This window comes from Bos indicus x Bos taurus, chromosome 1 (assembly GCF_003369695.1).
Source record: "Bos indicus x Bos taurus breed Angus x Brahman F1 hybrid chromosome 1, Bos_hybrid_MaternalHap_v2.0, whole genome shotgun sequence".
NCBI classification, from domain to species: domain Eukaryota; kingdom Metazoa; phylum Chordata; class Mammalia; order Artiodactyla; family Bovidae; genus Bos; species Bos indicus x Bos taurus.
This window is the reverse complement of record NC_040076.1, coordinates 118530211-118558005: the sequence shown is the minus strand read 5'-3', so window position 1 is coordinate 118558005 and position 27795 is coordinate 118530211. Positions and strand designations below refer to the sequence as shown.

The following is a 27795-nucleotide window of genomic DNA, read 5'->3' as shown; positions in this document are numbered from 1 at the left end:
GTAGAGTTTCAAGCACAGTATCCACTTTCATTCATTTATTATAAGACTACTATTTGTCAGGTATAAACTAGAAAGATGGTACAGCTAAAGAAAAAAATAAGACCAGGTTGCTGCTCTCCTGGTTGATGTGAGAGTTGGACTGTGAAGAAAGCTGAGTGCCGAAGAACTGTTGCTCTTGAACTGTGGTGTTGGAGAAGACACTTGAGAGTCCCTTGGACTGCAAGGAGATCCAACCAGTCCGTTCTGAAGGAGATCAGCCCTGGGATTTCTTTGGAAGGAATGATGCTAAAGCTGAAACTCCAATACTTTGGCCACCTCATGCGAAGAGTTGACTCACTGGAAAAGACTCTGATGCTGGGAGGGATTGGGGGCAGGAGGAAAAGGGGATGACAGAGGATGAGATGGCTGGATGGCATCACTGACTCGATGGACATGAGTTTGAGTGAACTCCGGGAGTTGGTGATGGACAGGGAGGCCTGGCGCGCTGCGATTCATGAGGTCGCAAAGAATCGGACACGACTGACTGACTGACTGAACTGAACTGCTGCTCTCCTTAACAATACGATCAGTTTTTAAAACTTAAAGAGTTTTTTGTTTGGGTTTTTTTAACTTATGAAAACAACAAAGCTGAGAGATTCTGAGCAGAAAAAAAAAAAAAAGATGAGAAAGAGAAGACACTAAGGAGACATAGCTGGGAAACTATTAGGTGAAAAATGATGAAAGATGAAGACCTAAACCAGAATGGCAAAAGTAAGTCCAGAATTGAAAGGACTGTTATGTACATGGACTGATGGGGACTTGAGAACTAAGTAAATAAGGAATATGAAGAAAAGGGAGAAAACAAAAGAAGACTCTGAAACTTAAAACACTACTAGAAGAATTGTGTGATAATGATACAGAGAAGTTTCAAAAAATAAGGAAAAACAGGCATAAAGATGAGAAAGAGGTAATGAGTACTACTATTTTAGACATTTTAAAATTTTGGTCACCTTAAAATATCTAACTGGAGAAATACACCACAAAAATTTAAATATTGACCTATAATGCAAGTGTAGATATAGACTTCAAAGATATCAGTATCAGTACATGAAACCACTGGAATAAATAAGATTCTCTAAGGAAAACAAACACAATGATAAAGGTAGGATTAGGGAAAGAGAGCAGTATTTAAAGAGCAAAGCTTATGCTTCTATTGGGAGATAAGGTCATGAGGTCTGAGGTACAATTTAAAATATTTTAGTAAAGAAAAATATAAAGCAAATGTGGCGAACTTTTGGTTCTTAAATCTAGAGGATTAATACGAAAGAGAATGAAAAAGTTGGCTTAAAGCTCAACATTCAAAAACTAAGATCACGGCATCCAATCCCATCACTTCATGGCAAATAGATGGGGAAACAGTCACAGACTTTATTTTTTGGGGCTCCAAAATCACTGCAGATGGTGACTGAAGCCAAGAAATTAAAAGACGCTTACACCTGGGAAGGAAAGTTATGACCAACCTAGACAGCATATTAAAAAGCAGAGACATTACTTTGCCAACAAAGGTCCATCTAGTCAAGGCTATGGTTTTTCCAGTAGTCATGGATGGATGTGAGAGTTGGACTATAAAGAAAGCTGAGCACCAAAGAATTGATGCTTTTGAACTGTGGTGCTGGAGAAGACTCTTGAGAGTTCCTTGGACTGCAAGGAGATCTAACCATTCCATACTAAAGGAGATCAGTCCTGGGTGTTCATTGGAAGGACTGACATTGAAGCTGAAACTCCAATACTTTGGCCACCTGATGCGAAGAACTGACTCATTTGAAAATACCCTGATGCTGGGAAAGACCGAAGGTGGGAAGAGAAGGGGACGACAGAGGATGAGATGGTTGGATGGCATCACCAACTCGATGGACATGAGTTTGGGTAAACTCCGGGAGTTGGTGATGGACAGGGCAGCCTGGCGTGCTGCAGTCCATGGAGTCACAAAGAGTCAGACATGACTAAGCGCCTGAACTGAACTGAACATGGATCTCATTACAAATTTTTATAATACTAAAAAAAAAAAGCTTAGGAGAAAAAAGGCAGACTACGTCTGATGTATGGAAGAGGTGGAGAAAAACAATGGTCACTAGGACAGCAAACAAAATCTTGAGTGAAGGACCAAAGAATACCAAAGTTTCAAGAACAAATACAAGATTAATTTTTAATTTGTAATTTATGTTCATTCCCTCTATTTACCAAAACGGTTAAAGACGATTTACAAAATAACACATACCAAAAAGTAATAAAAGGAAAACAAAGTCAGCGCAGGGGAAAAGATAAAGGGAATTCATTGGACATGGCAACAATGAAGTCTTTGACGAGACTAAGGAAGACGGGAGCAAAACCCAGACTTACTGTGGGCTAAAGAGAGAATGAAATCTGAAACAGCAAAGGCAAAAATATAAAGAAGATAAAACATGAAACATTAAAGGCGAAATGCAGAAATTTTATCAGAAATCTTTATCAATTATCACAAGAATTTTATCAAGTGGAAAAGGAAAGGAGAAAGAGAACAGTATGAGAAAAGTCAATCAGTGTGTTAGCCTTGAAATGGAACAGATAATATTTGTGGAAAGATTAGACTTGACATAAAAGAAAATTAACTCTTTTGGTGAAAGAGAACCTATAGTATTGAGTTTGTAGTCACTGTGGTAGGTTGTATGTGTGTGTCTGTCTACATGAATGAAATAGGAGTTACTACTTAATTTTCCACTGGGAGGATAGGTAACCTAAATACCCAAAAAAATTATGTGGTGTATGTGGGATTGGTTATGTTACTCCTTCAACTGGATTCTTTCCCACATCTGAAGACCAAGAAGGGAACGAAAGGTTACTTCTAGCCTGCTTATTACAGTACTGTACAGTTATATCACTGGGGGTCTTGGAAGAGAGCCACTTGCAGAGATTGCAAAATTCTAATTCTTATATCCCTATATGCTCAACCATCACTCCTTTAAAATGAGACATAATCATTAAATGTGAGACATAATCAAGAGAAAGCATTTGAAAATCAAAAGGATCTGAGTATGTTTCATGAAAGAGCCAGTGGAGAGAGACTGGATAACCAGGTAAGAGGAAGAATAACAAAATGCAAAAGCAGAAAGAGATGGAACCTAATGTAGAGACTAATGTACTGATCTTACAAAGAGTAAGAACTCTTCCACGTCTGAGATAAAAGGAGGCAAGTTGAGGACAGATGCAGATAACCTTGCAGGTGGCAAGAATGGAAGTTCAAATCCAGTGGTCTTTATGTTCACAATGCTTCCAACAGTCATTATCTCATTATAGCAGGCAGCTTGAAGGTCAAACTAGAAAGGAAATAGAACCAAGCTGCTTCTACACAAAAAAAGGCTCCATTCCAATGTAATGTTTTACAACAGAAAAGCAATCTCAAAGGAAAAAAAAAAAGACTATATTTTTCTGGCGAGTCAAAAAGTATAGGCTCTATACCATCTCACACCAGTCAGAATGGCTGCAATCCAAAAGTCTACAAATAATAAATGCTGGAGAGGGTGTGGAGAAAAGGGAACCCTCTTACACTTGGTGGGAATGCAAACTAGTACAGCCACTATGGAGAACAGTGTGGAGATTCCTTAAAAAACTGGAAATAGAACTGCCTTATGATCCAGCAATCCCACTGCTGGGCATACACACTGAGGAAACCAGAAGGGAAAGAGACACGTGTACCCCAATGTTCATCGCAGCAGTTTATAATAGCCAGGACATGGAAGCAACCTAGATGTCCATCAGCAGATGAATGGATAAGAAAGCTGTGGTACATATACACAATGGAGTATTACTCAGCCATTAAAAAGAATACATTTGAATCAGTTCTAATGAGGTGGATGAAACTGGAGCCTATTATACAGAGTGAAGTAAGCCAGAAAGAAAAACACCAATACAGTATACTAACGCATATATATGGAATTTAGAAAGATGGTAACAATAACCCTGTGTACGAGATAGCAAAAGAGACACTGATGTATAGAACAATCTTATGGACTCTGTGGGAGAGGGAGAGGGTGGGAAGATTTGGGAGAATGGCATTAAAACATGTAATATATCATGTATGAAACGAGTTGCCAGTCCAGGTTCGATGCACAATACTGGATGCTTGGGGCTAGCGCACTGGGACGACCCAGAGGGATGGTATGGCGAGGGAGGAGGGTGGAGGGTTCAGGATGGGGAACACATGTATACCTGTGGCGGATTCATTTTGATATTTGGCAAAACTAATACAATTATGTAAAGTTTAAAAATAAAATAAAATTAAAAAAAAAAAAAAAAAGTATAGGCTCTAGAGTCAGAATGTTGGATACTATCTCCTTGCTCCGTCATTTATTGGCTGGATGACCTCAGGCAAGTTATTTAATTTCTCTGTGTTTTAATTCAGTCACTTGGAAAATGAGAATACTAGTTGTGAGGATTCATTGAGAAAATCTATGAAAAGAGTTTAGGAAAAACTGAGCACATAAGAGCTCATTAAATGTTTGTAATAAGGTGTTAAAATAAACAAGTTATCATTAGTGGTGTGCTTAAGAAAGAGATTTCAACAGTTCATAAATATGATGTGGTATTAAATTATACACCTTTCCTACTTCAGGAGACAGAAAGAAAAGAGGCGGAAGTACAAGTCAAATCTTACAATAGCAACTGACAATGTTTCTTTCTCTACTATACATTTTCAGAGAAAAATTACTTCAATTCAGTAAAAATAACCCCAAGTCAATTAACAATTATTTGAATTTAACTATAAAGTGCTGACCAACCATATTTCTCCCAATGAATGACTCTCTTATAGTGTAAGACAAATATAAATTATATTTTTAAAGGGCTGTAAAGACTTACCATCCAGTTGCTTAATACAGAAAGTGGACAGATGATCAGTGTTGTTCTTGGTTTATCTTCAACATCAGTTTTCTTTGAACTCTCCACTGCAGACGCTCCTGAAAGAATGAATCAGTGACACATCCTTCAGCAGTTTTTTCTCAAACATACATGAAGTCAATAAAGGTATGTCAAAAATGTGCCTCTATGAAGAGAAATTAGGAGTAATTAAAAAGAAACAAAAAAAACTTCTGTTTCTAACCATAATGAAGTATCAGGAACTAGATTTTATCTTGCCACTTTATACAACTAAAAATCTGAATAGTGATTGTTTATGGGGAATGTAGAGAATGATGACTGAGAAAGGGTATAGGGAGGAAGTATGGAATATCTCCTAATACTTTTTAGGTTATTCATAGTTATTAAATTTTGTTTTATGCAGTTTTCTGAATTTGTACTATAGTTAATGTGGTATCAGACTCCAAGATGGGCCCAAATGGTATCTACTTCCCCAAAGTCACAATCTTGTATAGCCCCCTTCCACATTCAACTAGACTTGGTGTATATGATCCCCTGGAGAAGGAAATGCCAACCCACTCTAGTATTCTTGCCCGGAAAATCCCATGGACAGAGGAGCCTGGTGCGCCACAGTCCATGGGGTTGCGAAGAGTCAGACACAACTTAGCGACTAAACAACAACAATATGACCAACAGGATATGGTAGAAATGATAGTGTATCACTTCTGAGATTGTTATAAAAGACACAACTTCTGACTCAGATGCCCTCTCCCTCTGTCTAGTCAGCTTCTCTCTCTGATCACTCTCTCTGGGAGAGGCCAGCTGCCACATGAGGACATTTAAGACACCCTATGGGAGGACACACTATAATTTTATTTTCCACTTCCCTACTGGACAGTACTGACATTTTTTCTAATATGTTGCTAAAATAATGTGACAAAACTATTTTTTCATATCTCCCAGTAGATATCAAGAGTTCTAAGTCATGTATCTTTGGGTTCACTGTATGGCTTACTTGTTCTCCAAGGTAATTTACACTTCCATACACTGTGTGTTCCTGTTCCTTGCCTATAAACTGAGATTTGGTGGGGGGGAGGGGCGCGGGGTAGGCTGTGCCCCACAGCTTCTGGGATCTTGGTTTCCAGGGATCTAATCCTTGCTACCTGCATTAGGAGCAGAGTCTTAACCACTGAAATGCCAGAGAAGTCCCACATTCTTAAAATTTCTAAAGTTAGGGTCAACAGTAATCTAAAAAGAATTTTCTATTTCTAATTTTAGACGAAACTTAACTCTTTCTCATCATTCTTTGCTAGTTCAAATATCACCTTCTTAAACAGGTTGTTGTTGTTTAGTTGCTCAATTGTATCCGACTCTTTGTGACCCCATGGACGACAGCACACCAGGCTTCCCTGTCCTTTACCATCTCCCAGAGTTTGCTCAAATTCATGTCCTTTGAACCAGTGATGCCATCCAACCATCTTGTCCTCGCTCATTCCCTTTCCCTCCTGCCTTCAATCTTTCCCAGCATCAGACTCTTTTCCAATAAGTCAGCTCTTCCCATCAGGTGGCCAAAGTACTGGAGTTTCAACTTCAGCATCAGTCCTTCCAATGAATATTCAGGACTGATTTCCTTTAGGATTAACTGGTTGGATCTCCTTGCAGTCCAAGGGACTCTCAAGAGTCTTCTCCAACACCACAATTCGAAAGCATCAATTCTTCAGTGCTCCATCTTCCTTATGGACCAACTCTCACATCTTGTACATGACTACTGGAAAAACCATAGCTTTGACTAGATGGACCTTCATTGGCAAAGTAATATCTCTAATTTTTAATATATTGTCTAGGTCTGTCACAGCTTTTCATCCAAGGAGCAAGTGTCTTAATTTCATGGCTGCAGTCACCATGCACAATAATTTTGGAGCCAAGAAAATAGTCTGTCACTGTTTCCATTGTTTCCTCATCTATTTCCAATGAAGTGATGGGACCAGATGCCAAGATCTTTGTTTTCTGAATGCTGAGTTTTAAGCCAGCTTTTTCACCCTCCTCTTTCACCTTCATCAAAAGGGTCTTTAGTTCCTCTTTGCTTTCTGCCATAAGGGTGGTGTCATCTGTGTATCTGAGCTTATTGACACTTCTCCAGAAATCTTGATTCCAGTTTGTGCTTCATCCAGCCTGGCATTTCACAGGATGTAATCTGAATATAAGTTAAATGAGCAGGGTGATAATACACAGCCTTGATGTACTCCTTTCATAATTTTTAACCAGGAACCTTAGGTCATATTTATTTCACTATTTTCCTTTATTTTCTTAATGTTTGCTGCTTGCTAAGTCATTTCAGTTGTGTCTGATTCTTTGCCACCCTAGGGACTATAGCCCACCAGGTTCCTCTGTCCATGGGATTCTCTAAGTAAGAATAATGGAGTGGATGGCCATGCATCCCTCCAGGGGATCTTCCTGACCAAGGGATCAAACCAGAGTCTCTTGTGTCTCTTGCACTGTAGGTGGACTCTTTACCAACTGAGCTACCAGGGAAGCTCCATTTTTAAAGTCCTTATTGAATTTGTTAAAATAATGATCATGCTTTACATTTTGGGTTTTTTGGCCCCTAAATATGTAGGATCTTAGCTCCCTGACCAGGGATTGACCTGAACCCCCTGAATTGGAAGGCAAAGTCTTAACCACTGCCCATAAGGAAAAGTCCCATTCTATGTCTTTTGACTGGAACATTTGGTCCATAATTATTGATATATATCTATCTTATCTATCTTCGTATTGCCATTTTGGTAGTTATTTTGGATTTCCTTTTGTAGGTCTTTTTTCCCCTTCTCTTATTATTTGATGACTATCTTTAGTGTTAAACTTGCACTCCTTTTTCTTTTTTGTATGCAAATTTTTTATAGATTTTGGTTTGCAGTTACCATGAGGTTTTGTAAATCCCAAAGGAAATCAGTCCTGAATATTCTTTGGAAGGACTCATGCTGAAGCTGAAGCCCCAATACTCTGGCCACCTGATGCAAAGGACTAATGCACTGGAAAAGACCCTGACGCTGAGAAAGACTGAAGGGAGGAGGAGAAAGGGACGACTGAGGATGAGATCGCATCACCATCATTGGATGGCATCACTGACTCACTGCACGAGTTTGAATAAGCTCTGGGAGGTGGTGATGGACAGAGAAGCCTGGCATGCTGCAGTTCATGGGTCACAAAGAGTCGGACACGAATGAATGACTGAACTAATGAGGTTTTTGTACAACAGTCTCTATACATACATAATTATTTTAAGTTGCTGATCTCTTAATTTCAAATGTATTTTAAAACTCCCTTATGATAACTACTTTTGAGATATTTTACATCTAATTGTTTTGTGTATTCCTTAACTGTTTGTTGTGGACATAGATGATTTTACTACTTTTGTCTTTTAACCTCCATAACTAGCTTTGTATGAGGATGATTTCTACTTTAACTGTACGTTTGCCCTTTACTGGTGAGTTTTTTCTTTCCGTAATTTTGTTCCTAGTTGTGGCCTTTCCTTCTTTGCCTAGAGAAGTTCCTTTAACAACTGTCGTAAACCTGGTTTTGTAGTGCTGAACTCTTTCATCTTTTGCTTGTCTGTAAAGCTTTTGATTTCTCCATCAAATCTTTAGAAGACTCTTGCTAGGTATAGTATTCTTGGTTGTAGGTTGTTCTCTTTCATTACTTTAAATTTATCAAGCCACTCCCTTCTGGGCTGCAGAGTTTCTGCTGAAAAATCAACTGATATCCTTAAGGGAGTTCCCTTGTATGTTATTTGCTGCTTTTTCCTTGCTGCATTAAATATTTACTCTTTAATTTTTGCCATTTTAATTACAATGTGTCTTAGCATGTTCCTCCCTGGATTCATCCTGTATGGAACTCAGTTGTTCCTCAATTTGGGTGACTGTTTCCCAAGTTAGTGAAGTTTTCAGCTATTACATCTCAGGCTTTTTCTTTTCCTCTTCTCCTTCTGGGACTACTATAATGCAAATATTAGTGAGCTTGCTGCTTTCCCAGAAAGTCTCTTAAAGTGTCCTCATTTCTTTTCATTCATTTTTTATTTTTCTTTTAATTATTTTTAATTGGAGGATAACTGCTTTACATTAGTAGGCTGGTTTCTGCCATGGATCAACATGAACCAACCACAGGTATCAATATGTCCCCTCCCTCTTGAACCTCCCTCCCACCCCACCCCTAGGTTGTCTCAGCACACCAGAATTGAGCTCCCTGTGTCATACAGCAAACTCCCACTGGCTATCTAATTTTACATAAGGTAATGTATATGTTTTGATGCTACTCTCTCAATTTGTCCCACCCTCTCCTCCTCGCACTGTGTCCACAAATCTGTTTTCTATGTCTGCATCTACACTGCTGTCCTGTAAATAGGTTCACTTTTTTTTTCTTTTTTCTGTTTAGTAGCAGTGATTTTTACAGAGCTGGAGGAATCATGCTCTCTGACTTCAAACTATACCATAAAGCTACAGTAATCAAAACAGTATGGCTGTGGCAAACAGATCAATGGAACAGTACAGAGAGCTCAGAAATAAACCTACACATTTATCAACAATTAACCTACAACAAAAAAGACAAGAATATACAATGGAAAACAGCCTCTTCAATAAGCGGTGATGGGAAATCTGGACAGCTACATGTAAAAAAATGAAAGCAGAACATTCTCTACCACCACATATGAAAATAAACTCAAAATAGACTAAAGACCTAAATGTAAGACCAGATACTATAAAACTCCTATGGGAAAACAGAACACTCTTTGATATGAATCACTGCAATATTTTTTGGATCCATCTCCTAAAGAAAATAAAAGCAAAGATAAACAAATGGGACCTGATTAAACTTAAAAGCTTTTGCACAGCAAAGGAAACCACTGATAAAACAAATAAGCTAAATGGGAGGCCTACTAAATGGGAGGATATATTTGCAAATGATATGACTAATAAGGGATTAATATCCAACATATGCAATCAGCTCATATAACTCAACATCAAAAACACAACCCAATTAAAAAATGGGCAGAAGACCTGAAGAGACATTGATTCAAAGAGGAAATATAGATGGCCAACAGGCACATGAAAATATGCTCAACATCACTAACCATTGGGGAAATGCAAATCAAAACCACAATGAGGTATCAAATACCTCATACCTGTCAGAATGGCTGTCATCAAAAAGAATGCAAATAACAAATGTTAGTGAGGCTGTAGAGAAAATGGAACCCTCATATACTATTAGTGGAAATAAAAATTGGTACAGCAACTGAAAAAAACAGTAAGGTAGTTTCTCAAAGAACCATATGACCCAGCAGGTCTACACTTGGATATACACAAAAAGATAAAAACACTAATTCTAAAAAAACACGCTCACCCCAATGTTCACAACAGCGTTATTTACAACTGCCAAGATACAGAGCAACCTAAGTGTCCATCAGCAGATGAATGGAAAAAAAAAATGTCTCACATACACACACAATGGAATATTATTCAGCCATTAAAAAAGAATGAAATTTGGGGAATTCACTGGTAGTCCAGTGGTTAGAACTCAGCACTTTCACTGCTAAGGCCCATGTTCAATCCCTGGTCTGGGAACAAAGATTTCACAAGCCATGTGGTACAGCCAAAAGAAAAAGTTAAAAACAAATAATGGCAGAAAGTGAAGAGGAACTAAAGAGCCTCTTGATAAAGGTTAAAGAAAAGAGTGAAAAAGTTGGCTTAAAAACTCAACAATCAAAAAACGAAGATCATGGTATCCGTTTCCATCACTTCATGGCAAACAGATAGGGAAACAACAAAAATAGTGACAGACTATTTTCTTGGGCTCCAAAATCACTGCAGATGGCGACCGCAGCCACAAAATTAAAAGACTCCTGCTCCTTGGAAGAAAACCTATGAAAAACCTAGATAGCGCAGTAAAAAGCAAAGACACTACTTTGCTGACAAAGGTCCATCTAGTCAAAGCTATGGTTTTTCCAGTAGTCATGGACATCTGTGAGAGTTGGACCATAAAGAAGGCTGAACACTGAAGATGGATGCTTTCGAACTGTGGTGTTCAAGAAGACTCTTGAGAGTTCCTTGGACAGCAAGGAGATCAAACGAGTTAATCCTAAAGGAAAGTAACTCTGAATATTCATTGGAAGGACAGATGCTGAAGTTCCAATACTTTGGCCACTTGAGAAAAGCTGACTCACTGGAAAAGACCCTGATGCTGGGAAAGACTGAGGGCATGAGAAGAAGGGAACAACAGAGGATGAGATGGTTGGATTGCATCACCAACTCAATGGACATGAGTTTGAGCAAACTCCAGGAGATAATGAAGGACAAGGAAGCCTAGCATCCTGTGGTCCATGGGGTCTCAAAGAATCGGACACAACTGAGTGACTGAACAACAACAAAAATAAATAAAACAAATAATATTTTCAAAAAGAAAAATAAAATTTTACTATTTGAAACAACATGACTGGACTTGAAGAGCATTATGCTAAATGAAATAAGTCAGACAGAGAAGACAAATATTGTATGATATCACTTATAAGGAGAATCTAACAAATACTACCAACTAGTGAATATAACAAAAAAGTAGACTCACAGATATGGAGAACTAGTGGTCAACAGTAGGGAGAAGGAATAGGGGAGCCGCAAAGGAGAGATAGGGGAGTAAGTACAAAATATTAGGTATGAGCTACAAGGATATATTGTACAACATGGGGAATATAGCTAATATTTTATAATAACTATAAGTGGAGTAGTACCTTTAAAAACTGTACACCTGTAACATATAATACTGTAAAGCAACTACACTTAAGTAAAAAATAAATTAAAAACATTTTAAATTATGTTTACATGTTTATGTTTCCACCTCATCATTAGACATAAGCCCCATGAAAATAGACTTGTCTGCTGCATCTTCAATATGTAAAATGGAAGATACTAAGGTACAGAGATAAAATAATTTGTTAGATCTCCTTAACCACAGTCCAATCTCTTTCCATTTCAAATATTTAGACTCTTCTTTCTTACGAATTACAAATTATAAAGTAGTAATAAATATCACTCACATTTTTAATTGAAAAACAAATTCTTCTCATACCAATAATAAATATTTACAATTCTAATTAATCCAAATTAAGTTTTAAAACAGCCATAAATTGCTCTGTGCCTTTACTGGAAACAGTATCTCTGCTACTCAGATGAGTAAGAGACCTCTGCCCATCATATTTTTAGCCTAACTAAAACAAATAGAATAGGAAAATACATAAAATTGTACTTTTAAAAATGAGATTATCTTTTTTTCTCTACTTTTTTCTTATAATATGGTTTTATACTTTTGTCATTTAAAATTTTTTTATTTGAGAAACAGAAAAAATAAACCAAACAAAAGCAGATTTACTTACCCCTTTTCAACATTTTCTTTTTTGTTACAGGGGTAGATGAAGTAAGTGCACATGCAAATTCTGCATCCTCTTGAACCTTAGAAGATCCTGCTAAAGTACAAACCACAGAATCATTAAGATATTTGAAAACTAATTCTCTCCTGTACTTAAGTACAGATAACTTTCTAAGGATAGGAAACATAATACCACTTACACACTTCAAGAGTTTGTATTATTTAATAAATATAAAATAATTTCTAGTAACCAAAACTGCCTCTTTTGACACTAAGCATCTTTCTAGCTCAGAGAAGAAACAGTCATTCATGATAAATTGAAGCTTCTCCTAAGGAAGAAATGTGAAAGTAGAAGCAGTCAAATGCAAAGTGATTCAGCTCCTAGGTGGAAGGAGAATATGTTCAATGAAACAGGTGTTTAACGTTTAATGAAGATGCTGCCAAATTTTCAGATCAGTCAAATGGTGATAAGTTATTATCCAAATGCAACACAATTTCTTAACCTAGGAATATGATACAATTAGATTAGGAGATAAACAAAGTAAATTATGTTTTAAAGACACAGGAAAAAGTAAAGATACTCAACATTTATAAATTTGTATAATGCTAAATATAATAGCTAAGCTATATTGACGAAAAGGCAGTCTCACCCTACTTCTGTAACTACAATTTATACATATACAAAACAGGTTTTATTGAAGTCATTTTATAAGTAGCAGAAAGATTTTCATTTTGTCTAAAGTCGGTTTAAATATTTTCTCTTAGATTTTAATTTGAAACTATTCTTTCAATTTGCTTCATTCATTTAACACCCTTGGTAAGCTCCATAAATAGTTTAAATGTAAAAAGTAGTCAAGTTTAAGAACTATTACTAAAGAATTCCAAGCTTGATAGATACAAATCAATGAGATACAAATCAGTGATTACTTTAATAATCTTTAAGTATAGATAGTGGATATTGATATGTATATACATACCTTTTACTCTGATTTTAGTCTCTGATTGTGTTCTTTTCAGTTTGCCTAAAAATAAAACCAAATATAACATGGTCACACTAGGAAATTAAAATATAGGACACGTTATCAAATCAAACTCATTTCATATTACCTTTCATTTTCTGCGGCAATTCACTTGGTTCAACTTCCTCTGAATCACTACTTTCAGTGTACTGTACAGCAGCAGGTTTTCTCCTAAAATTAAGTATACACAATTTTTTAATCAACCCAAAATAAAATGGGATACAAAATCTATGCTTAATAAATTTAATACAAATGCTTTTTTCTTACCCTGGTTTATTTTTTGAGAAAATTTCAAGGGAAAAAAATTTTTATTTGACAAATGAAAGCCAAATTTGCTAAAAGCATTTTGTTTTCACAGCCAGATGCATTTAACTGTACAAAATACAGTATCATGATTATTAAAATAAATTTGAGAAAGTAAACCTTCTAGAATACTAATCTCTTCAACACTTAATAATTCAGTATTTGGTAATTCAATTAAAATACTTGTATAAAACTAGAACAAAAAAGAAGTGATTCTGATTATCAAAGAGAACCCTCCAATACAAAGTAAGCAGCTAAGAGGCAAAAATATAATTCTTTCATAATGGAAACTTTTATAAATTCCGTGTAGAAGTAGTACAGTACTATGTTTAAGTGCCTAGAAACAACAGACTGTGGAATGAGACTGCCTAGATTCAAATCTCCATTCCACCATTTATTTGCTATGTGACTTTTGGCTAATATTCTTCTAAGTTTCAGTTTCCTCACTCGGAAAATAGGAATAAAGATACAATTCACTCTGTACGATAAAATGTGTTACCACATGTAAAGCCTCTAAAATAGTACCTGCCATACACTAAGTATATATCTACTTTTTAATTAATAGTTTAATTAATAGTTTGTGTGTTGGTTGTTGTTTTTCCCATGTCATTATTTCCGCACCCTTGAACCTAATCTTGTCCAGCTGATAGTGCTCTGTTACCCAGACTCATGGTCAGTTCAGAGTTATATAGATTTGAGATCTAGATAAAAGGGAAACTGATGAGTCCTGGTTTTATACTCAGTTCAGACAGGTATTAAAGACAGAACAATTAACAAAGCCCCAGATTTGAAATCTCTATTTCAAATAGAATAGCTAAGAGGGACTAAGATTTGGGGTCATACCTGCAGGTATTGATAGTGAACAACAAAACACAAAAGCCAAGTATTTAGATCTACCTCAGAGAATAAATAAAATTTATAAACTTAACAATTCAAGGGGAAATCAGAGGGGCATTATGGGTTTTATTCAAATTCTCCTTCCAGTCTACATGAATATAATACTGTCCATAAATAACTTTATCATGTTTTATTTCTACTAAAGGTGAATTGAGAAACAACTCAGATAAGCAAACAATGCTTTTGTCAAGTCGTCCAATAAATATACATCAGTTCTCAACTCCTTAAATTCACAAAGAAAACTCTTCTAAAGTCTCAATTGAAAACAAAAAACCCAAGAGATCTCAGTTCCTATGTGAAACAAATAGGAAAATAATAGAAAGATAGTGATATTAAAAATTACCAATTACTTCTTTTATATATTAATGTTACTTTTAACCTATAAAATAAGAACAGTCTACCTCCCTAAGTCACAATGATTTTAGCAGTTTCAAATTAAAGAATGTATTTGAAAGAACTATGCTGTGGAGATAATGGTCATATCTTTCTTGTATATGTAAGAAAATAGAGAAAGAGTTTAAACATATTACATAAAATCAAACCATAAAGAGTTTACCTTTTGGAGCGGGAGCTAGAGAATTCTGACTTGGGATATTTATTCTGTGTCTTGACATCTGAAATACTGGGTTCTCCACTACATCTAGATCCTTCCATTTCAAAGAAAAGGATAAAGAGTATTAGTAAACTGTCTCAGACAAGAAGCATCTTTCTTAAAACACTGGTTTTATAACTCAATAGCTACAATTTCCTAATCTAGTATTTTCTCACAAAAGTAACTTCAACTTTTTTGTAACCTAGTCGTTTCCCCTAAAGCCATCCAGTCAGTCCCCACACTGACTGTATTTCCTGCTATACCAAGGCAGCTGAGAGCTGCTGCAGAAAAAAATGGACAACAAACAAGTGGGATAATAAATGTACACTTCCCAATCTCAGTTGTCAACCTTGCATCACTTAGCAACTATTCTACCTATCACAGTGCCTCCCTACCCACTACTATCATACACTGGATCCTCTGCCCAGATTTTAAACTCCTTTTACTCCCAGCAGATGACCTACTTCACTTTGTAAAGAAAATCAGATGTCATCTTCTATAATCAATTTTCCTTTTTTTAAATTTTTTAATTCTCTCAATTAACTATATTTTTCCTCAGCATTACTTCCTTTCCTTCTAATGCTAACTCATCTACCTATTTTCTTGATCACATTTCCTCATAAAGGCCAACAAATTATTCTTTCCATTACATACAAAATTTTTTCCTAAACCCTGCCGCCACAACGAAGCCCTCAATTCTGCCTCTCTCTCCATTTTGCCCCTGTCTTAAACATGGCAAAATTCGTAACAGAACACAGATGTTATTTCTTTCTTCATCTACTAGTCTTCTTTTAAAATATTTCAGTCTTGCTCTACTCTAACCAATCTTCAGAAATTAATTTTATGAAAGTCACTAACTGCTAAATGCAACCTATTATAACTGCATCCCTTTTCATTTCTCCTCTAATTTGGCTCTAATCTATCTATCTTAATCTGCTGCTATTCATGCCTATTTATTCATATACAGTTATTTATTTACATTATAAATAGCACAAATTATTCTGAGGTCCCATAGCAAGATACTCTGTTTTGTTTTGCTTTTAGCTGCCCTTTCCTGGGGCTTTTTTTCTCAACCAAAAATGTTCTTCCTCAGGTTCTTTAATGTGCTACCACACAATTTCATCATGGCCTCCTTCATGAAATTTTTCTTGACTACTAGTTTCCATGAGATTCTTTAGAAAAAAGTATCTAAAGCCAGAGGTGGAATTACATCATTAAACTGGAAAAATCTATGGGGTCATGTCCAAAATTAAGGTTTACCTTTGATTAGTCCAGCTGCCTTTTCACTGGTATTGTTTCCTCCAAGTTCCATAGATTCATCGTAAACATTACATTCCTAGATGAAAAGGCATATTTCTTACATAGTACTGCTATCAGTTTTAAGTAAACTTAGAAATATATCCTATTTTACACTGCTTTACTTTACACAATAAAGACTACTAAAATGGCTACCCTATTCTGGAGCAATGTAAGGAGGTACATTAAGAGGAAAAATGTACAAATTGAAAAAAAATTTTAACAGGGATCTAAAAAAAGAAAACTAGTCTGTCTCAATCTTTTCAAAAGAAATAACAAAAGAGCAAACTTCAATTATAAATGGCATATTACTGTGAGAAACAGTCACGAATGAAATTTACTTCAAAATTAAAAGGAATTCTAACACCAGAAACTTTCAAACCAAGAGTCCCTTCTCAATAGTTAATAGATCTATAATGAAGCTAAGCTGCCATTGACATCCTTATTTTCTCTGTAATTCCTAGAGTGGGTAGATCCAATAGTCAGGTATCAGAGTACCTCCTCCCTTGCTCTATCAGGGATTTTCCTGCCAACTCTCTGTTCTCTTCCCTTCCTGTTTCTTTGTTTCAAAAATGCATCTATGTGAGCACAAGAACTTCTATAAAAGCAAGCTTTTATTCTTCTCTATGAAAGTATTTTCAACTGAGTCTACTAGAGCAGGGTTCCTCCAATCTTAATTCTAGACTTGATTCTGTATGAAGGAATGACAAATAAAATTGGGTTTAATTAAATGAATTATTTCAGTTTAAAAAGAAAGGTAGGTATATTGTGAAAGGAAGATCATTATTTTGAATCAAAACCTCAGAGTGGGTTCAAGATTGGACAGCAGGAGTACAATGTAATTTTTACCTAGAATTAAGGCCAATAAAAGATTTTATTTTATTTTTTAAAAGACAATTTTCAACATTTTATAAAATCCCACTAGAGTTTACATTTTTCCAAAAATGTGGCTGAAAAGAAAATCCATCCCCTTCCAATAGTACGAGTCTAAATAAATTAAAAATCCAAGATATACCATATTTAGAAATATGTGACTAGAAATTAGATAATTAATTTTTAAAAGCATTAGCTCCAAGAAGCAGATGTTAAAAATGCCTTTAGTCAAGACATCCCACCCAGTCTTCCTCAGTAATCAGCACAATCACTTATATTAAATAGCATGCAGAAATAATTTAAAAATTTATCTATAAAATAAAGGATGTCCTTTACATTATTCTTTTCACATTCAATGACTTTGCTCAGCAAGCCTTTTCTTCATGAAGTTCAAAAAAATGTACATATAAAGTCTAACCTATCAAATACGATGTTCCAATCTCATGGAATTTAACATTTCACTCTGTAAGTATGCAATATCCAAATCTATCTGACATAATGAAATTTCTGTTGCAGTAAATGCCTTGCTGGAAATCACATTCTTAGTCTCAATTTCAACTAATGTAGCAAACAAAATATCCTAAAGCCTTTCTACCACATAACACGTTAAATGCATGGCTGATCGTAAAGGGAAAAAAGAATGCCTTACTGTTAAAAAGGTAATTAACAATGAAGTTCTAAGTAGTCTTAGGTACTACTTTTCAGTTTTAATAACTAAAATGTAGGGGGGGAATAAAAGGTAAAAAGCACTGGAATATTCAGGGTAGGGGACTGAATCTTACATATTATTACCATAGTTAAACTCCCAATAAAAGTATAAAGAGGAAATGCAACTAAGCTTAGAAATTAGGAAAATGGAAAATTAATAAACAGCGGTAGGAAACTGATATGCAGCATCTTTGAAAGCTAAAAAATCAGAACAGCAGCAATAGAAAAGTCGAAAAGAAAAAATATTTTGCATATACATTGTACTTAAATTATTACCTATTTTAAGTTTTTTGGGCTTTCAGCTGAGAATGAAGAACAACCATTTCATTCTAATAGCACTTATTTGCTTTATAAACTAATTATTTATTAATTCTTCAGTTCAGTTCAGTCACTCAGTTGTGTCCGACTCTTGCAACCCCATGGGCCGCAGCACGCCAGGCCTCCCTGTCCAACACCAACTACCAGGGTTTACCCAAACTCATGTCCATTGAGTCGGTGATGCCATCCAACCATCTCATCCTCTGTCGTCCCCTTCTCCTGCCCTCAATCTTTCCCAGCATCAGGGTCTTTTCAAATGAGTCAGCTTTTTGCATCAGGTGGCCAAAGTATTGGAGTTTCAGCTTCAACATCAGTCCTTCCAATGAACACCCAGGACTGATCTCCTTTAATAAGGACTGGTGGGATCTTCTTGCAGTCCAAGGGACTCTCAAGAGTCTTCTCCAACACATTTCAAAAGCATCAATTCTTCAGCACTCAGCTTTCTTCACAGTCCAACTCTCATATCCATACATGACTACTGGAAAAACCATAGCCTTGACTAGATGGAACTTTGTTGGCAAAGTAATGTCTCTGCTTTTTAATATGCTGTCTAGGTTGGTCATAACTTTCTTTCCAAGAAGTTAAGCATCTTTTAATTTCATAGCTGCAATCACCATCTGCAGTGATTTTGGAGCCCAAGAAAATAAAGTCAGCCACTGTCTCCACTGTTTCCCCACTGATTTGCTATGAAGTGATAGGACTGGATGCCATGATCTTAGTTTTCTGAATGTTGAGATTTAAGCCAACTTTTTCACTCTCCTCTTTCACTTTCATCAAGAGGCTCTTTAGTTCTTCACTTTCTGCCATAAGAGTTGTTATCATCTGCATATCTGAGGTTATTGATATTTCTCCTGGCAATCTTGATTCCAGTTTGTGCTTCATTCAGCCCAGCATTTCGCATGATGTACTCTGCATATAAGTTAAATAAACAGGGTGACAATATACAGCCTTGACGTACTCCTTTTCCAATTTGGAACCAGTCTGTTGTTCCATGTTCAGTTCTAACTGTTGCTTCCTGACCTGCATACAGATTTCTCAAGAGGCAGGTCAGGTGGTCTGGTATTCCCATCTCTTTCAGAATTTTCCACGGTTTATTGTGATCCACAGTCAAAGGCTTTGGCATAGTCAATAAAGCAGAAATAGATGTTTTTCTGGAACTCTTGCTTTTTCAATGATTCAGCGGATGTTGGTAATTTTATCTCTGGTTCCTCTGCCTTTTCTAAAACCAGCTTGAACATCTGCAAGTTCACAATTCACGTATTGCTGAAGTCTGGCCTGCAGAATTTTAAGCATTACTTTACTAGTGTGTGAGATGAGTGAAATTGTGCAGTAGTTTGAGCATTCTTTGGCATTGCCCTTCTTTGGGATTGGAATGAAAACTGACCTTTTCCAGTCCTGTGGCCACTGCTGAGTTTTCCAAATTTGCTGGCATACTGAGTGCAGCACTTTCACAGCATCATATTTCAGAATTTGAACTAGCTCAACTGGAATTCCATCACCTCCACTAGCTTTGTTTGTAGTGATGTTTCCTAAGGATCACTTGACTTCACGTTCCAGGATGTCTGGCTCTAGGTGAGTGATCACACCATTGTGATTATCTGGGTTGTGAAGATCTTTTTTGTACAGTTCTTCTGTGTATTCTTGCCATCTCTTCTTAATATCTTCTGCTTCTGTTAGGTCCATACCATTTCTGTCCTTTATTGAGCCCATCTTTCATGAAATGTTCCCTTGGTATCTCTAATTTTTTTGAAGAGATCTCTAGTCTTTCCCATTCTATTGTTTTCTTATATTTCTTTGCATTGATTGCAGAGGAAGGCTTTCTTATCTCTTCTTGGTATTCTTTGAAACTCTGCATTCAGCTAGGTATATCTTTCCTTTTCTTTTCCTTTGCTTTTCGCTTCTCTTCTTTTCACAGCTATTTGTAAGGCCTCCTCAGACAGCCATTTTGCTTTTTTGCATTTCTTTTTCTTGGGGACGGTCTTGCTCCTATAGAATGTCATGAACCTCCATCCATAGTTCATCAGGCACTCTGTCTATCAGATCTAGTCCCTTAAATCTATTTCTCACTTCCCCTGTATAATCATAAAGGATTTGATTTAGGCCATACCTGAATGGTCTAGTGGTTTTCCCCCACTGTCTTCAATTTTAGTCTGAATTTGGCAATAAGGAGTTCATGATCTGAGCCACAGTCAGCTCTCAGTCTTGTTTTTGCTGACTGTATAGAGCTTCTCCATCTTTGGTTGCAAAGAATATAATCAATATGATATTGGTGTCGACCATCTGGTGATGTCCATGTGTCGAGTCTTCTCTTGTGTTGTTGGCAGTGTGCTCTCTTAGCAGAATGTATTAGCCTTTGCCCTGCTTCATTCTGTACTCCAAGGCCAAATCTGCCTGTTATTCCAGGTGTTTCTTGACTTCCTACTTTTGCATTCCAGTCTCCTATAATGAAAAGGACATCTTTTTTGGGTGTTAGTTCTAAAAGGTCTTGTAGGTCTTCATAGAACCATTCAGCTTCAGCTTCTTCAGCGTTACTGGTTGGGGCATAGACTTGGATTACCGTGATATTTGCCTTGGAAACGAACAAGATCATTCTGTCATTTTTTAGATTGCATCCAAGCACTGCAATGGCACCCCACTCCAGTACTCTTGCCTGGAAAATCCCATGGACGGAGGAGCCTGGTAGGCTGCAGTCCATGGGGTCGCTAAGAGTCAGACACAACTGAGCGACTTCACTTTCACTTTTCACTTTTCACTTTCATGCATTGGAGGAGGAAATGGCAACCCACTCCAGTGTTCTTGCCTGGAGAATCCCAGGGACAGCGGGGCCTGGTGGGCTGCCGTCTATGGGGTCGCACAGAGTCGGACACGACTGAAGCAACTTAGCAGCAGCAGCAAGTACTGCATTTCGGACTCTTTTGTTGACTTTGAGGGTACTCCATTTCTTCTAAGGGATTCCTTCCCACAGTAGTAGATATAATGGTCATCTGAGTTAAATTCACCCATTCCAGTCCATCTTAGTTCGCTGATTCCTAGAACGTTGACATTCACTCTTGCCATCTCCTGTTTGACCACTTCCAATTTGCCTTGGTTCATGGACCTAACATTCCAGGTTCCTATGCAATATTGCTCTTTACAGCAACAGACCTTGCTTCTATCACCAGTCACATCCACAAACAGGTTTTGTTTTTGCTTTGGCTCCATCTCTTCATTCTTTCTGGAGTTATTTCTCCACTGATATCCAGCACCTACCGACCTGGGGAGTTCATCTTTCAGTGTCCTATCTTTTTGGCTTTTCATACTGTTCATGGGTTCTCAAGGCAAGAATACTGAAGTGGTTCTGAATATAAATATATTATGTGTATACACACTATATATAAAAACATACATAAGTTAAGTATCAAGAATAGTCACCCATATGCTCATCAATAGGACAGAATTATCACTATTAACATTTTGGCACATACAGTATGTGTGACTACACTTAAGACATATACAAATATGTATTTACAAATGAAGATTCAAATTCTATAGAAGATGTACCTGGCCTCTTTTTTTTAACGAAAAAAGACCATGAAAGTATTCTTCAAAAATAGGATTTTATAGTTGGATAATAAGTTAATTCTCATCTTATTGAAAGGTATTGCTTTTCTGTGTTTAAAATAATGCTGTGGCAATAAAGCTGTATTTTTCTCTTTGGAATAAATACATTTCTGATAACTTTTTCAGACAGTTTTTTTGAAATGGCATTACTGAGTCAAAGATTATAAATGCTTTTAATGCTTCTGATACATATTACAAACTGACTTCAAATGTAGTATCAACTTTCACTCTCATCAGCAATATACAAGGCCATTTCATCATACCTCTAAAAACTGGGTATTATCAACTTTTTACCAATAATTTTTTAATGACAAAATTTAAGTTTTACAATAAACCAGAGAGTTTAGAAAAAAAAACACTAATACTTTACCTTCTTCAGTTGATTTTTCTTAATTCTTTCAACAGGAAGAGACTTGCCATCATGGAAGTTGGTAAGAATCACAGCAATGGCTGTCAGAGTTTTGCCCTATAAAATGTTTTACAAAGAAAACAGGTAAGATTCTGAAACCCAGATGACTAGAAAACATTTCAAAACCAATTTTTAAATAAAGTAAGAAAATATCAAACAGCATTCAGGGCCAAAGAAGTGTGCTGATTATTATGCTAAATAATATACATATTAATGAAGTTATTTCACTGATTACATTAGCAAATGTCTTACCATTCTGTATTACTGGGAGTTATTAAATAATTTACTCTAAAACACTATAAGCATCTTTGAGAAATGTTATTTTATTGAACAACTGCCATTTAAAATTTCACATTTAACCCTGAACTAATAACTTTATCATGACACCACAACTATTTGCCTGCCATATAATTCAAAGCTAACTTAAAATGATTAGTAATTCCAGTATGAACATAAGGTCATTATTTTATTAAACTTAATTTAATTTCAAAAGTTAAAGGCTACATCTTACCAATAGAGCATAAAGGACAAGATACTTCTTTTGTATTTTTTAAAAGTAGAAATATAAAAATTTTCATTATTTTCCACTATTTAGCTGAATTTATAGTGAGCAACACAGAAATAAATCTCTTTCAAGTTGGAAGCAGTGTAAAGCAGCCATTTTCAAAGTGTGGTCCATAGCTCCTAGAAGTTCCCCCTAGGACTCTTTCAGGAGTGTGTACAGTCAAAAATATTTTGATATTACTCAAACTTTGTGTTGGATATTTGTAGTAATACCACAAAATGCAATGGTGGGCAAAGCTGCTGCTGCCGCCTTAGCATAAAACAAAGCAGTTGACACTGTACTATACCAGGAGTCAACGTATTTCTAACTAACACATACAGTAAAAAGAAAAAAAATGTTTTACTTGAAGAATGCTCTTGATAAAGCAGTACACATTCATTTTACCAAATCTCACCTCTTAAGTATGGATCTTTTAACTATTCTTGTAATAAGATGGGAAGAACACAAAATACTTCTTTTCCATACCAAAACATGAATGTTATCTAGAGAAAAATCACTTGAGACTGAATTGCAACTCAGCTAATTACCGTACATCATCATTTTCAAGTATCACCATTTTAACTTGAAAGAATGACTGACAACTAGTTATTTATGATTGAGCGCAGACATTTTCTTGAAAAATGAATAAAGTGAGCCTACGAACAAAGTGAGCCTATCAATTCCAAAGGAAAAAACTGACAATGTTTGTGGTTAATGATAAAATTTGAGCTTTTAAGCAAAATTTATATTAGAAAACTTGTATCAACACCATAAGCACAGAAGCTTCCCAAATGTAAATGCCTTTCTAATAAGATCAGAAGTAATACCCACGAACATAAAATTTTTTATATTATATAGTGAAATGTATCAACATTTGGCAGATCTGTGTAACTCAGTGAACCAATATATTCCAAATGAGCAATACCTAATGTTACAAAATCATGCATGGGTAAAATATCCATGCAATGTTCAAGCTACACCAATGAATTTTAACAGAACAGACTATAAAAAGTTCACTGACATGATATTTAATTTTTACATTATCGGAATTTCCCTGGCAGTCTAGGGGTTAAGACTCTGCACTCCCAGTGTAGTGAGCACAGGTTCAATCCCTGGGTGGGGAACTAAGATCCTGCATGTCACATGGCACAGCCAAAAAGAAAAGTTCCACATTCTAACTATTAACCTTTAATAGGGATTTCACTGGTGGTCTGGTGGTTAAGAATCCACTTTCCAATGTAGTGGATGTGGATTCGAGCCCTGGCTGAGGAACTAAGATCCCAAATGCTCAGGGGGATCTAGGCCCATGCCCCACAACTACAGAGCCCATATATATATAGAAATTATACATATGCCACAGCTACCACTTGTGGCATATATATAATGCCACAACTACCACTACTAGACAGAAGCCCACAAGCTGTAACACTGGAGTGGGTAGCCTATCCCTTCTCCAGTGGAGCTTCCCGACACAAGAATCAAACCGGGGTCTCCTGCATTGCACGTGGATTCTTTACCTGCTGAGCTACCAGGGAGGCCCTTTAATAAACTAACACTTGCTTAATTTTGATGTTCTGGCAAAGAAGATCTAGTTATCCAAAAAAACTGCATAAGTATACCTCTTTCAAATACATATCTATGTGAGGACTAATCTTCTCTGTATATCTCAATGAAAACAACAGAATGAATGAAAAAACAGGTATAAGAAATCAGCTATCAACTATTAAGCTACACATTAAAGAGACTTGCAAAAATGTAAAACAATGCCAGTTTTCTCATCAAAACTGTTCTTGTTTTGGAGTGCACTTTTCACTGAAAAATATGCTAGTTCTATTAGCAAGTAATGAGTTAAAATTAAAAATTTATTATCAAAACCAAAAAGTATAAAAACTGCTGATGTAACAAATCATGTCTTTCCTTTAATAAAACCTATAAAAGATAAGCAATCTTAAATTTCAAAAGAAATTGAGAAACATGTTTATATCATTACTGCCAATTATTTTAATTGTACCTTGGGCAAACAAGCCAAAAGAAAGAAAAAGAAGAAAAATTCAGCATTATTTTAAGTGAAAAGAAAAACTACATTCTACACTTATAGTGATATCTATTCCCATACTGGCACCAATATATTCCCATCTCTATCTACTTTAAGATTACTTCATATAAATCTTAAGTTACTGAACTTCCCTTATGCCCAGAGGAGAAGAGCCTGCCTGGAAATGCAGGGGACACAGGTTCAATCCCTGGACCAGAAAGATGGCACAGGCAGCAGGCTTAGCTAAGCACTACTAAGTCTGTGCTCTGAAGTCCACAAGCTGCAACTACGTAGCCTGTGTGCTGCAATTACTGAAGCCTGTGAGCTCTGGAGCCTGGGTTCCACTACAAGAGAAGCCACTACAATGAGAAGCCCGCTCACTTCAACTGGAGAGTAGCCCTTGCTCGCCACAAGAGAAAGCCTGTGTGCAGCAATAAAGAACCAGTGAAGTCAAATAAATAAAGTTAAAAAAAATCTTAGTTAAAAAATAAAATGTTATTAACTTAATAAAAAATGTAATTACCAAACCCATATCATCAGCTAAAATTCCTCCATGAACATTTTCTGGTCGGTCCTTTTCAGAAAAATTTGTTATTGTGTTATAGTATAAGTCACTTCGCTGTTCCCAGAATGGCGGAAGTTCTTCACTGTTTTCCCGTGAAACCATCCAAGCTAAAGCTTGTTTTTGATGTGGAAGCAATGGTGTTTCAATAGCCTATAAGAAATGCCATAAACAGAAATATAGTAAGTCCTTTCTTATAATAAACCCCACAAAGAATCTGGAAAACAGTTGATCTGATAAAAAAAAAAAGTATATATTAATGCTACATTTTAAAATTTCAAATAGTTTTAGATATAAAATACTGGCTCAGTACCTCAGCTGGTTCCATTTCCTGAGTTTTATCATCTTCTTTTAAATCTTCAAACAATTTGTCAAACTCGGTCTTAAGCTACCATAAACAGCAACAAGAAACATAGTGAAACAAACCAATTAATAACTGCACTTAATTCAGAGACTTCTAGTCATTTAACTAAAAGAGTTGCATACCAAAGGTACATAAAATATATTAATTCTTTGAGATACTACACTGCTCTATTACAGTTGAAAAAATATGGGCTGTAGTTTGAAGTCCTGGGTTTCAGTCACAGCTCTGTCACAAATAAACCTTTATATAACTTTGGGCAAGACATTTAACTTATATGGCCCTGTATCTTATTACGGCAAAACAAACAGAATGAACTAGATTTAGAGTGTATCTAAGGTTCCTTCTGCCATTGAAATTCTATGATTCTACTAGCTGTATTCAAACCATTTTAGCAGATCCTATCAGGTATATTTGACTTTTTCAAGTAAATGACATTACATTGATTAATACTATGATCAGAAACTTGCTATGTGCAACAAAATATTACAATAATTTCAATCTTAATGCTAATTTAGTTGGTTCTTTAAACTGATCCTGTCCCAATTTTATAGTAACATATATGTGTTATAATTACTTCTGTAAATTAGCAAATAAATACAGAGCATCAGTCCAGAAGAAACCATGCCAAGTCTAAAAGTAAGGAGAAGTAATCTGGGGTTTACCCACCAGACACAGGCTCAAGCCCTTCTAACAATGAACAGAGAAAACACACTAGCTACCTTAGAATATAAAAAGGCTAACACTGGTGAGTAGAGACAAAAATTTTTTTTAATGTAATTGTGTAATTGGAAGATTGATTTCACTATTTTATATCCATTTTCCCCCAAACTGCTGCTGCTGCTGCTAAGTCGCTTCAGTCGTGTCCGACTCTGTGCGACCCCAGAGACTGCAGCCCACCAGGTTCCGCCGTCCCTGGGATTCTCCAGACAAGAACACTGGAGTGGGTTGCCATTGCCTTCTCCAGTTCCCCCAAACTAAACCAATATAATTCCCTGGTGGCTTAGACGGTAAAGCGTCTGCCTGCAATGTGGGAGATCCAGGTTCGATCCCTGGGTTGGGAAGATCCCCTGGAGAAGGAAATGGCAACCCACTCCAAGTACTCTTGCCTAGAAAATTCCATGGATGGAGGAGCCTGCTGGGCTACAGTCCATGGGGTCACAAAGAGTCAGACTGAGTGACTTCACATACTTCACATAACCCAATGTAATAGTATCCTGGATCACAAAGTAGACAAAAGTAAGAAAAAGACTAAGGCCTAAGATTTGGAACTAGTTTTTTGTAGCATTGAATTTGCAATCTTACTGAAGGAATAAGTTTCAAGCTTCAATTTTTTAAAAATTATGGACACTTAAAATTTTTCAAGTAATACAAAAACATCAAAGCATAAATCACTAACACTAGCACATGCATACTTATCTCATTTTTAAACATCAATCTTCAACATTTAAAATTCACTTTCAGGTTACAAAATTTTAAAAAAGAACACCTGTTCAGTTGTCATCTGTACTGCAGCATGAACTGGCATACTGTAGCTTGGTCCAGCTCTTCCAGAGCCCCAACCACTTTCCAAACTGAACCCTAAAGCTGTAATTTACAAAATGAAAAGAATACAAAATTATATTTTAGTAAATTGTTTTTAAAGCTTGTCTAATAAGCTAAATTAAAACTTTCCTTAATACACGTTTTAAACATTTTAAAGGTAAATTTCCTAGGTCATTCAAAAAATACATTAAAAGAATTGCACATGATTTGAACTTCTGAAACACAAATAATACTTTTTCATTCTCTATTAGGAAATTCTTTTTGTCTATTACTTATTAAAAAGAATGTTTAAAATCGGGGATTTCCAGGTATTATCACTGGGGGAAATCTGGGGAGGGCCCTCCCTGTACATTCTTCTGTGTATGTGTGCAACCTCCTATGAATCTATTGTTACTTCAAAATAAAGAAAAAAAATTCAGGGATGTCCTTAAAAATAGTCCTAAAAAAGAACTTG

General features: G+C 36.1%; 1 protein-coding gene across 2 annotated transcripts in view; it reads right to left on the bottom strand.

Annotated features, from left to right (window-relative positions):
• Positions 1–27795, bottom strand: part of HLTF (helicase like transcription factor) — a 63153-nt gene that overhangs the window by 21170 nt on the left and 14188 nt on the right. Inside the window, exons 5-14 of one of the 2 annotated variants that reach the window (XM_027543801.1) lie at positions 27286–27383; positions 25749–25823; positions 25397–25588; positions 22256–22351; positions 16351–16426; positions 15055–15145; positions 13387–13469; positions 13257–13301; positions 12287–12376; positions 4873–4970 (exon numbers count right to left, since the gene is read on the bottom strand). In XM_027543801.1, the coding sequence (XP_027399602.1) occupies positions 4873–4970; positions 12287–12376; positions 13257–13301; positions 13387–13469; positions 15055–15145; positions 16351–16426; positions 22256–22351; positions 25397–25588; positions 25749–25823; positions 27286–27383 (944 nt within the window). The remainder of the gene's footprint in view (positions 1–4872; positions 4971–12286; positions 12377–13256; positions 13302–13386; positions 13470–15054; positions 15146–16350; positions 16427–22255; positions 22352–25396; positions 25589–25748; positions 25824–27285; positions 27384–27795) is intronic. The other variant, XM_027543811.1, reaches the window with a different exon arrangement.